Here is a 13,056-nt window from a genome sequence, read left to right on the forward strand (position 1 = left end):
CTTAAATTTATAGACACTGATTTTGTTTTTTTCCTATTAGAAGAGCTATCTGGATTATTTTAGAGGAGGAAGATTATAAAAGGCACAGGAAGGGGAGTAGACAGGGAGGAGAAGGAGGAAAGAAGAAAACACGTCTGCCGGTTGCCTATGATTTGAAGCTCTGAAGCCCACTGCAATTAGGCACAACTTCCTGATGAGAAGAGAGACTGGCTGCTAGGAGAATGTCATGAGAAACAAAGTAGAAAGGCACTGTGGAGTTGGAATTCAGAGGGCCTGATGTCCAGGTCAGGAGTCTGCAATTTCTCAGACTGGAAGGAGAACACTCTGCTATTTAACTAAGCAAAATATTGCATGTGGTTGCTACCAAAACACTCATATGACCTATATTAGCTCACAGGAGATGTTGGAGATCAAGCACAAGGAGCAGGAGTCCAATCCTCTCTGGGTCTATGGATTTTTCTGGTCATCAGCTCCTCCCACTCTAGTTATTTCAGTCTTCGGGTCTTAGCACCCCAGCCACACTGAGATATCACTGAAATCAAATCTGACTTGTAAGCACAAGGAACGGAGAAAATTGTTTCCTACATCTACTACGGAACCTTTATATAAAAGGTACAAATTAGAGATTTTACCTTGAGTTATCTTTACATACTTAAAAGTATTATTATTTGCAGATTTCACAGTACCAAATCATTGTCTTTTCACATTGGGAAAACAGAATCAAAGTAGAAATGATTATGTAATTAATTAGCATATTGACTGTATAAAAAAACAGACTGTCAATTAGCTTTTATATTTTAGTTTTACTATTTATTATCTAATATTCCATTTTATATAATAAAAACTCCTTGTCTGAACATGTTGTATGCAAAATATAATTTTTGTTTTTTAGTTATCTGACTTTTTCCTAAACAATACAATGTTTGTGGCTGGAAATACATGGATCGTTCTTGAATTATACTTAACTCTTTAGAGACTATGGATTTTAAAATAAAACAAAGCCCTCAAAATCAGCAGAGGTATTTGCATGTAAACTGGCACTTATCTTGAATCGGAAATGTAGGATGGTATCTGATGTTATGTATTTATATATTTACTGTCTATCTGCTTCAGATGGAAGCTCATGTGTTCAGTCCTGAAACAATGTCAGTGCACACAGACATTCTAACATTCACTAAATGAATAAACACACCTTATTCTGAGGTATTCTTGCCTGAAACCATGTGCACTTGGCAATTTGATCTTACTTCATCAAATCACCCCCTTTCCTGAACTATAACTGCTCAACTATTCCAGGTTGGAATGCAAGTGAGAGGGGTTCAGGAAGAGAAATCAAGCAGAAGTAAACTTAATGACAAGTAGACTGTAGTTACAGCTAAAGCCCATATTTAAAACAATTTCCACCAAGTTCCATCTTGCTAACAAAATTTCATATCCTAGTTGGCAAAGAAAGGTAAAAAGAACAGGAAGTAGAGATAGGTACAGGGTGGAAAGCAGCAAAGAATTCAAAGACATATAATTAAGCTAAAGGGATTTGGTTTATGTGGGCCAGAATGTTAGACATAACATCCTAAATAAGGAAACAAACACAAAGACATGGTAAGGATGAGAAATACAGACTTTGTGGACACAGAAGAGCTCACCTGCTTTAGAACTTCAACTAAAACTAAACAAAAAATGAAATCTACTGCTAAGTCCCGCCTTTCCAGAAGGTAATCTCTTTCACGTTGCTGTTCATCCCTGGAACAAGAACCCAAAATTAGAATTGCATTAAGACACAGAGTTTTAAATAGCTATTGGTCAGTAGTTCATGTTGCTTACTGTGTTCCCACTATGTGCAGTGTGGTACAGTGATTTTTGAGTAGAAGGTTTTTTTTAAATAACTCAGTGTATGCATGGCATGTTCTTTCTTTTTATACATTGGGTATTTAAACATACAATTCACTATTACATCTAACAGAAATCAAACTTAATATGGAAGTATTAGTAAGAGAGAGTGTTTTAAACTATCTTTAGAAAACTTACCATCACACCCTCTTTGATGGTGAATTTTTTTATTAACAAGTGAAACAAAAGTAATAAGTTCTCTGGATGAAATAGGTTACAAAGTAATCTCACAAATCTAAGCCAAAAACTCCTAAATTCAATACTCTAAACCATGGGCAATCGCCTGAGCAGAGTAGATGTTATATGTAATGCAAAATCTCCCTGAGAAGTCTGAAGGTGGAGAAGATAAGTTCTAGCACTTGAGCACCAAGAGTCTTGGTGTGATAATTCAGTTTCTGATTCTTCGTGTATCACAATTGCTTCCCTTCCAAAATCACATAAAATGGACCTTCTCAGAATGGCTTTTAACTTTTATGATTAGGGTTCCTCACTCAACTACTGGCATGGCACACCTTACTCCAATGATGGGACCTGCTCTTACTTTGCCATTGAGGCAAAGAACCCAAACAAGAACCCGAAATTAGTATTGCATTAAGACACGGAGTTTTCTCCTTCCTACCACCTTTATAACAAAAATAATCCATGCTCTTTGCTTAAAAACAAAACAATAACAATCTTAGTTGATAACCCTATAATTTTCTTCATTGAAAGTGTTTTAGTACCAAGTAAAACACCTAGAAAATTCACCACTTACCCCTTAGATTTTGTGCTAGATCGAGGCCTATACTCATAAGACTCATCTTCAGTTCCATTCTGGCGTCTATACCAGTCAAACAAGGTGCGAAGTAAGGAAGGGAGACAGTGCTCTGCTACTGAGCTCATAGAGCTTATCAACTGAAACACAAGACATAATCGGAAAATAAAATTTAGCACTGAACAGATCATACTCCTAACCCTATTAGTAATCACTTGGAAATGAATAAAGTAACTCAGTTGGCACAGCGATTTTCAACCTTTTCCTGCCTCCATGTGCCACACACACACACGTGTAAAAACAAGCCCCTCAGTAATATCCTTGATTATATACACAATAAGTCTAAGAAAAATGTTAGAAATAATATGAATAAACCCTACTTCTTCCTGCCCTGGCAACTCCTTTGTGTTTATGTGAACAAGATTCTAAAATGTTGCCACTCTATGCAAGAAGACATGCTAGAACAAGAGAACTACACTATGTTACAACTGTGAAGAAGGCTCCAATTTTCTATGTATTACTATGAAACAAAAGAGAAAATTACAATTACTCTGATATCCACAAGTCCACATGTTAGAAGCCTGTTGGAAACAAGCTTGCAAAGCTGATAACATACAAATGGACAGCAATAAAGGTAAATACATAGGTCTAGCAGTGCAGCACAGTGGCAGAACGCTTGCCTAGCATGCACAAGGCATGGGTTCAAGTCCCAGTGGCATAAAAAGAAAAAAAAGGTAGGTGTAGTGTGACAAAAACTGTTACTGAATTTCAGGCACCCTTGAAAATGCCTGAGTTCTAGGTAAACATACAAATTCATTTCATTAATAAACCCAACTTGACCCAACCTGCCTGGACCGGTCACTCTTTATCTTGTGTGTCCCAAGAAAAACTTTCTCTCTTCATAAGAATTTCTGCATCTGACTCAACCCACTGCTCATATAATTATTATTTTTAAATTAGCATACAGTCAAACATGCTTCACTTTGCTGACTTGTTTGAAAAAAGTATGGGCTACAGAAATATTCAAGGTCTCTTTCTGTTCTATGATTACAGGAAGACTCCATTAATGAAGATGTCTCTACATGTTAAGCATTTCAGTTTCCTGATATTTCATATTCTGCAAATGACATCAAAATATACATCAGGGGAAAAATAGAAAAGAATGCAGTAGGTTATTTGATTCTGTAGGATACTCTTTTTTATTACTTCTACCCCTCCTTCAATCATTCTTTATTATAAATTAACTATAATTTGACAAGTAAATAGTTTCTAATATAGGTAATTAAAGTAAAAAGATTCCATTTAACCATGTTTTAAAGTGCATTATGAAACAGTATGGTTCAAAGGAAATCTGTTTTAATACCTAAAGAAGGGACAATACAACATCATTTGATTCTATAACTATATACTAAAAATATTTACATCACACATACAACTTTACTGTGAGGAACAAAAACAAGCTATGAGGCATGATCATTCCATTTTTCATCATCATACAATAAATTAAAAATTTCCTTAAACTGATGTTTAATTGGATTACAAATCTAAGTATACGTTGATTAATGAGGTAGATTCAAGATGCGGATAATCTAAATAACTTCTACAATAGTACAAAATTTGAAAAACATTGCCTTAGTTGATCTTACTGTAACAATAGCTTTATCTCCCTATTGATGGTTTATCTATCAGTATCTTCTTACTAAGTGTATGCCTCAGAGAGCTGTCCCCTACAGAGTCCCCACAAATACAGGTGCTATATTGTAAATACACCACTTTTGGTGATTCTGATTTAGCACAACTGGAGTGGGATTCAAGAACGCAGTAAATGTCTACTAAGAAAATGTCTACTAAGTAAATATATCTAAGAAATAGAAAGACTTCTATTTCTTAGATATATTATTTTGCAGGAAGACTGATGGCAACAGAAAGCTAATCTAGATTATTGGTTATTCCAAGTAATCAACATTTAATAAAATAATTATAATAAAAGAGCATTAAGCCAACATTTAATCTCAGGCAGAAGAAAAACCAACAGTAGGGCAATATCACATGAGTTTTTAAACACTAGTATCCTACTTATAGGTTCTGAAAGCTCCAGCAGTAAAAAAATAAATTTAACAATGTAAAATATTATAATATAAAAACCATAGACTTGGGGCACCTAAGAAAAGAGTGAGGAGTGTAATCAGAAACTTTCAGAGAAAAATTTCAAAAGGAACATCAAAGAGATTAACAATGAAAAGTAAAAAGTTTTAAAATGCTAAGTGGACTAAAATCAATAAGGTTCATAACTTATTCTGTGTTCAAACAAACAAAAAAACTACCAATTCCAGAAGAATCTAATGCATAAGGAGATACAGAGTCACTAAAATAATAAGGAAACTTCTTAATATTGGACATATTCAGAGCAGATCATTAGGAAAGACATTTTCCTTCCAGGAAAAAGTATCCTCTAAAACTGACCCACCTGGTCAAACTGCAGGTCTTCACCCCTCTGAAGAGATCTGGACAACAGCTTCTCCTACAAAAAAACAACAACAAAAAAAGTATAAATACAAAATACTAGAAATCTTCCATGTGATAAACACTTTAAATTTGCGACCTGATTCTGCTTTTGTTTCATTTGTAATTAGGCTATTTTGGAGGAAGGGAAGCCTTACCTCACCCTGATCTAGGACTAAGACTCAAACCCTCCCGTAAAAGTGGCTCTCAGCCACACTTTCAAAAAGCGGCTGTGTCACATGATCACTTTTTCCTGCCAAATTCAAGTTCAACAATTCTTAGATGATAAGCTTGAAGTTTAACATAGGTCCTGTCAAGTTCAAAAGCCCTGGCACGTGTTCATTAATTCATTCACCACGTTCACTGAGCAGCAGCCTTCACCACCAAGGGGTGAAAGGCCTTAGGGTCTCTGTGCCTCAGTTTTCTCATCTGAAAAGCCAGTGACTGTCGAACACTGTTATCAGCTATTCACTACTTTTAAGGAAAAAAATGAGGTGGGGGTTCCATTTTTCTCTATTCACTGTAATAATTTAAGGAAGAATGAAATGAACTACTCCTAGAAATGGAAAAACTAGCTCATAGACTATCTGGCACCACTGCTTTAGAAAAGTAGTTTGCGGCCTTGAAATTTCCCCTCATTATTACATTATTTGGATATATACCTGCTGCCCGAGTTGATTCTTTATATTTATACATATATATATACATACATATATATGTGTGTGTGTGTGTATACACACACATACACACACACATACACACAAACATATTAGTTGTCAATGGACCTTTATTTTATTTATTTATATACGGTGCTGACAATCAAACCCAAGATCTCACACATGCTAGGTAGGCAAGTGCTCTACCACTAAGCCATAGCCCTAGCCACAAGTTGATTCTTAATGTATAACTTCTGGGTTTCAGTGACAATCAGTAACACCATGAGCAAGACACTTTAAGTATTTTATACATGAATGCTTGAATCTTTACAATTTTTTTGAAATAATCAAAGTAAACTAAGAACTCAGCCTGTCACGTACCAAGTACATACTCTGTGCCGTTACATGTGCCTTTTACAGTTGCTTTTGTACTTTGTTTTTTTGCAGTGCTGAGGATGGAATCCAGAGCCTCTCACGAGCTAGTTAAGCACTGTATCACCAAGCTACTTCCTCAGCCTCTTCATCATTCCTAATTTGATATTAGATGTGTTTTAACTGTTTTATTAATTTCATAAATAACCTTACCTTGAATTTATTTACCAATAATCCTACTGATTTTCTACTTCATTAAATGAGACTTTTTAAAAAATTCCCACTTTTGCCTTTTTGAATTACATGATTGGTCTTTCTAACTCAGTAATTTTCTAATTAATCTAAAAATATTAAAAGAAATCTGTTAAGTTGCCATACCTGTTTTTGTTAATATATATTAATTTCCAATAATATTAATGTTACATATTTAGAATAATATCATTGGTCTACAAAAACTAGATATTATACATCAACAAGGAGCTTTTCTTTTAAAGACTCTGCTAGTTCAATTTTTTAAAAAACTTGACAACCTAAAATATAAGGTAAAAGGTATATTTTAGAAGTCTGTTAACTAGTTAATTAATAAAAAATGCTATATGATGTTTTCCTCCTGGTCAGGGATTATGATAGTTGTACCTGTATTTTGTGAATTATATGCTTTAACACACAAAGAACTGTGATTTTCTCCTCCATTTTTTTCTTGCTTCATTTCCACTGTGTACAATATTTATATGGTATCCCCTGATTTTTAAGAACCAGGCACTTTCCCGTTTTGGGGATATGATGGTAAGCAAAGCAAGAGAGTTTCTGCCTACTATGAGCTTTAAAAGGAAACATGGCTCACAGCAGAGTACATGGCTAGCCAGTGTGAGGTCCTGGGACTGATCCTGAGCACTACAAAAAATAAATAATAAACAGACATTAACTGAATAATCATACCAATATATAAATATAAACTGAGGAGAGTGCTGTCAAGGAAAAATATAGCATTCTCTGAGATTACCACCTAAAGATTTATCTAGCTGAGATGGTTATTTTTTTAGGTGTCAATGAGGCTGGATGAATAGATCTCCAGAGCTGGTAAAGCATTATTTCTAGGTATACCTGGGAAGGAAGGAAGACTGGCCCTTATCTAAGTGGAAGGATATCATTCAATTGGCAGAGAGCCAACTAAATAAATTATGAAGCTTTTCTATGCAGTAGTGTTCAAATCTCCTCTCATTTATGACCATTCTTTATTTTAAAAAAATCACAAATGTATTTGCCACTGAAATACATTTCAGTATTTCAATGGCAAACTCCCAATCTGTCAGAGAATCATGTTTCTAATTTAAATGAGGTCAGAAAAAACACCAGAACACATGGCACTTTAATTTCTTAGCAGGAAGTTTTTGGTATGTCCTTAGCACTTGGCCCCTCGGAGGCTAAGCACACTTCAGTAGTTTTCTTGCAGAATAAGACTTTTATCTGTAAAACCAAACTACACCCCATTCATATACTACCTGATGATTCTGTACAATTATATATCTTGCACAATCAATTATTTCTAAAATTTAAGTAAAACAGCTAGTAATTTCCTTAGTAAGTCCTGTAAAACACTATTTCTTAAAGCAGGGACCAAGCCAGGAGTGGTGGCAAACACCTGAAGTCCTGGCTACTCAGAGGCCGAGACAGAAGGACCACTTAAGCCTAGGAGTTAGACTGGGTAACACAGCAAAACTCCATCTCATAATCATGATAATAAGCAAAGTTTGAAAAAATATTAAGCTTTTAAAGGAATTTTAGTATTGTAATTTCAGCTGAGTACCCAAAGTGGAATTGGGAGATACAGCAAGGGGTTTCTCCCCAACTTAGTTGACTTATTCAACATATACAGTGAAGAGGGGGATCAAATCTAAAAAAAATTAATAACCATACAGAAGAAAAAAAGAGTATGATAATCTTTTCAGAAACACACAGTTGCCTTATATTTAACTTTTTTTTTTTTTTTACTATCTCCACAAACCCACACTTCCTCAAAACTTTCTAAAGATTTGACATCTAAATAGAGCTTTTCCTGAAGGAGATGAGCTATTTTTTCCATAATTAAGAAGTCAGAAATAATTTTTGAATGAAAAGGAAACTCACATTACTAATACAAAAATATGAAATAAATGGACTGTATTAAAAATAAATTACCAACCAAGGACTTTGTATTAACCTCTAAGTTTGATTATAATGTGTTTGAGGATGTCCTAATCGTTGTTCAGGAAGATAAATGGTTGATCCTTTTTATCTGTGAGAGATGTGTTCCAAGACGCCAAGTGGATGCCTTAAACCCTGGAGAGGACTAACCCCTAAATATGCTATGCTTTTTCCTATATATATGGACTGTGTATAGACTAAGTTTATAATAAGTAAATATATTATGTTTTTTCCTATGACAAAATCAATGTATATATTAGGCACAGTAACAGATTAATAATGAAATTGACCAATTAACAGTATATCACAATAAAAGCTATATAAAATTTATGAATTATTTCTGGAATTTTCCCTTTAATGTCTTTGGCTCACAGTTGACCTTTAGTAACTGAGACCACAGGGAGGACCACTGTACTGTCTTTCAATATGTGAGTATTCTAAAAAAAATAAGCCTTTCAAAATGTTTTATCCTAAGCAACCCCATTATCACAAATAGCTAAAAAAGTAAATAAATTAGTATCTATATTCACACATACATAAATGTCAAGATTATGTACTAAATTGTTAATGTTAGCAATTTTTTTCACAATAGCCTCAAATTTGGGTGTAGAACTATCAATAGACTAGCTTAAAAATGATCATCATACCTTCATTTACTGAAATAATATTCAGCTGTTGGAAAGAATGAAACAAGGGCTGGGCATGTAGCTCAGTGATACATTATCTGCCTAGCATGGATGAGGCCCTGGGTTTAAGCCTCATTTACTACAAAAAAAAAAAAAAAAAAAAGGAAAGAAAAAGAGAGAGGGGGAGGGAGGGAAGGAAGGAAAAGAAAAGGAAAAAAAAGTGAGACAAATTTATATGGGCTAATATATACAATCACCAGCAATATAAAGTAAAAATATTTAGGTATAGAAAAAATATACATATATTACACACATTTGTATGTGTTTCTTTTAAAGATGACAGGTGCTACAGAGATGGATAAATAATAGACATGAAAAAACTGCAGACTAAAGACTGTTGACAGTATTTAGCTTGATTCATAGTAGAAAAGACATTTTTTATTACATAACTTTTAGAACTATTTCCATTTTTCATACTATAAAAATTAATAATGATTCTAAGATCCATAATTCTTTATGTTCTAATTTGATTCTACAACTTCTGTATATGTTCAGACTACTAACAGCACCAAGTCCCTCCTGAGGAAGGCAAGAGAATTTATTGAAAAGATTTTGATGGCATGATAACAGTAAGCCTGAGATATTTCAATAATTTCCAATTAAAGATGGCAAGCTGAATACACAGACTACATTCTCCCCTAAATCCCCACTAAGATGATAACAAAATAACTTTCACAGGAGTTAAAACCAAAAGGACAAGTGAGTGGGAGATGAAGTAAAAAGCCACACAAACAACAGGGATTCTTTAGTAGGCAAGAGGGAGAGTCAGATGTGTGCTCCTTCAGTCAGAGGTATTCGCCCAAATTTTTACTGAGTGTGTAGTATGCCAAGCACTGTTCAGCTCTAAGATCCAGCCCTGAACAAGATGGAAAACTCCCTGCCCTGTGGGGCTGAGAGTCTAATGCAAAAGCAAAGGGAAAGTACAGTATCTTTGACTTAGAAGAGGAAGGTGGAATGGGGTCGAAGATTTGAGATGTTCATGGAGAAAATGACACTGGAACACACCCACAGGAAAGCGAGCCTTCCACACCCTTCAGAGAGTGATGGGTGGGTAACCCCGCGGATGCTGTGAGACTCCCAGGAGGCTCAGGAATTGGAAACCTTGGGTACTCTGGAAGTACAGCTAAAGTAAGGACAAAAATAAGAGGGTCTATTAAGATTGTTTTAAAAAGATTATATAAGAAAGATTAAGACTCTTCCTTCTCTACCTTCTCCTACCTGCTTAGAAAGGTGACCATCCCTTCTCTTGCCATCTGAAGAACGGTCTTTCTTTAGAAAGGGCAAGATAGATGCTGACTAGGGGATGTGGCAGATGGAGATGGGTATAATACCAAAGACAGAGTAAGTAAAACTTCATATACCAAATAGCAAAACCCCAGTGATCTTCTGCCTCTAGCTCCCCATTACAATAGCAGCCAAAGACCAATCTCTCCCATTCAGGATCCTGCAGGAGCACCCTGATTAAACCCTAGACAAAGATCTGACATTGATGGTGCACACGATTACACACCAAAGATCACAGTCAAAAAGGCTCTTCCAAGTACATGGGTTTTCAATCAGCTGTTTAGCACCTCATTTTAAAAATATAACATGTGAAAATAAACATTAGAGGAGGAGGCAAAACTAATGAGAAAATGCAGTTTGGAACAAATAGACCAGACCAAAAAAAAAACACTTTTTAATAGATATTATATGTATGTGTATACATATATATACACACACATATATAATATTTTCAATATTATTCAATATTCTCAAAAAACAATGGAAATTGTCCTTTTTTTTTTTTTTGGTGCTGGGGATTGAACCAAGTCCTTGTCATGAAATTGTAGAGCTTCTAAAATGCTGGGCTTAAACCACATACATCAGGTCCAAATCAGGCAATGACTAGTTAAAGCCTTTTTTTCTATCTTCTTTTCTAGTCACTTGCAATCTAAAAGATTAACAGGTGTGCTTGGTTTTCCCTGGCTCATTACCCAAGACTGATCCATCTCCTTTCAAAAAGGAAGAAAGAAATCTAAAGTACTGGATTGCATAGAGTGTAAGCTGCAATTTCAATCAATGACTGCCCTTCCTGAATGTTCCACCTAAAATGAAAATGAAATTGTAAGTAAAAATCAAGCTCAGCTAATCCTTGACTCTTTTGGCCTCCTTACCCTCCCTTTTTTATTAAGGTTTCTAATGTGGGAAATGGAAAGAAAAAAAAAACATTTTCTCATTATAGTGGCAGATTAAGTTCTTTCAACAAAAGCCATTGACATTTGTGCTTTCAGATGATTCTATAACCTACTGTCCTAACTGACCACGAGCCCCGCTAGCATCCTTATGCTGTTTTCTTTAAAGTGACTCTGTTCTGCTTTGAGAACTCAGAGTCACTGTGCACCATTGGTTATTGCCTCAGAGTAGAGGATACATTTTTAAATAAATGAAATCACAATAAAAGCATTTGAATCTATAATATAAACACTGTCACAAAATACATTAAATATATCTTCACTACCTTGATGCTCTGGATTGCCAAGCTACCCACACCTGGATATAAATGAAAACAAAGCAGATCTAGATAAGGAGGAATAATTTACACATACATGTAATGGGTAAAAATCTGTAAGATAGGATGAGGATTTGGGGGATTTCCTGGTACGTCAGGGAGAGTAAGCAAGGATGACTCTTCTAAGGGTGATGATGGGTAGAAACATCAATGTTCTGGTGGAATCTGTACCACTATTCATCACCATCTTATAATCTCATCTTAAGAGTGCATAGCTGGTATCTCTGAAATGATATTTAATGAATAAATAAAATAGAATCTGCATTGACTATTCTGAAAGAACTTCTAGAAACTGTTAGAATAATGCATTATGTTTTATTAGAAGAACAAGGGGCACAAATCAGAGCAATATTACTTAAGGCTAAATTCCACTTTATAACACAAGCCCTTAACAAACACCTTTTCCAAGTCCCTACCACAATGGGCAGTGTTATAGACACAAAGAAGGGACACCAAGTTCCTGACATCAGGCAACTCAAATCAGTGGAGACAGATAGGTGCTATGATTTAGATAGGAGGCATCCCACACACACTCATACACAAGACAATGCAAGAACACCCCTTCAGAGGTGAAAGGATTAGATTATAAGAGGTGTAACCTAATAGATGGCTTAATCCACTAATGTGGATTAACTGAGTGGTAACTGTAGGCAGATAGGATGTGGCTGGAAGAGGTGGGTCAATGGGGACCTGCCTTTGGTGTTTGTCCCCAGTGACCAGTTTGTCAGTGAGCAGAGCTTCCTACTGGCCATGTCCTGGGCTGCTTTCCTCCACCTCCCCTTCGGCTGCTCTGCCTCATCTAGGGCCCATCGTTATGAAGTCAGCCATCTATGAACTGAGACCTCTAAAACTGTGAACCAAATAAACTTTTCCTTCTCTAAAATTGTTCTTGTCAGGTCTTTTGGTCACAATAGTAAAAAAGCTGACTAGAACACCACCAGGTAAGCAATTAACCATAATACCTCATAGTCACATCTGTATGTACACACAAAGACACAGTGTAAATTCAAATTGCTACATGGTAATTACAGATGCATAACATTTACATTGTATAGACAATAGGTAAAACATTTATTTGGCTTGAGTAGGAACACTGTTAGAGGGAACAAATAGGAAGTTTGGAAGCATGAGTAGAATTTTAAAATACAGAAGTTAAAAATATTTTAGGGGCTGGAGCTGTAGCTCAGTGAGAGAGCAGTTGCCTAGCATGTGTGAAGCACTGGGTTCAATCCTCAGCACCACATAAAAATAAATAAATTATAATGGGAGGGAAAGAGAGAAAAGAGAAATTGCATGGAAATTGAAGGAGACCCTCACTGTTATACAAAATTACATATAAGAGGTTTGGGGAATGGGAAAAAAAACAAGGAGAGAAATGAATTACAGTAGATGGGGTAGAGAGACAAGATGGGAGGGGAGGGGTGGGGGGATAGTAGGGGATAGGAAAGGTAGCAGAATACAACA

At 35.5% G+C, this 13,056-nt stretch overlaps 1 protein-coding gene across 9 annotated transcripts in view; it reads right to left on the reverse strand.

Moving 5' to 3' along the window:
- Positions 1 to 13,056, reverse strand: part of Fryl (FRY like transcription coactivator) — a 230,864-nt gene that overhangs the window by 112,449 nt on the left and 105,359 nt on the right. For all 9 annotated transcript variants that reach the window (XM_078021273.1, XM_040292463.2, XM_040292462.2 and 6 more), the window contains 3 exons: positions 5,109 to 5,162; positions 2,642 to 2,781; positions 1,644 to 1,740 (listed from right to left, as the gene is read on the reverse strand). In XM_078021273.1, the coding sequence (XP_077877399.1) occupies positions 1,644 to 1,740; positions 2,642 to 2,781; positions 5,109 to 5,162 (291 nt within the window). The remainder of the gene's footprint in view (positions 1 to 1,643; positions 1,741 to 2,641; positions 2,782 to 5,108; positions 5,163 to 13,056) is intronic.

This window comes from Ictidomys tridecemlineatus, chromosome 9, assembly GCF_052094955.1.
Source record: "Ictidomys tridecemlineatus isolate mIctTri1 chromosome 9, mIctTri1.hap1, whole genome shotgun sequence".
Taxonomy (NCBI): domain Eukaryota; kingdom Metazoa; phylum Chordata; class Mammalia; order Rodentia; family Sciuridae; genus Ictidomys; species Ictidomys tridecemlineatus.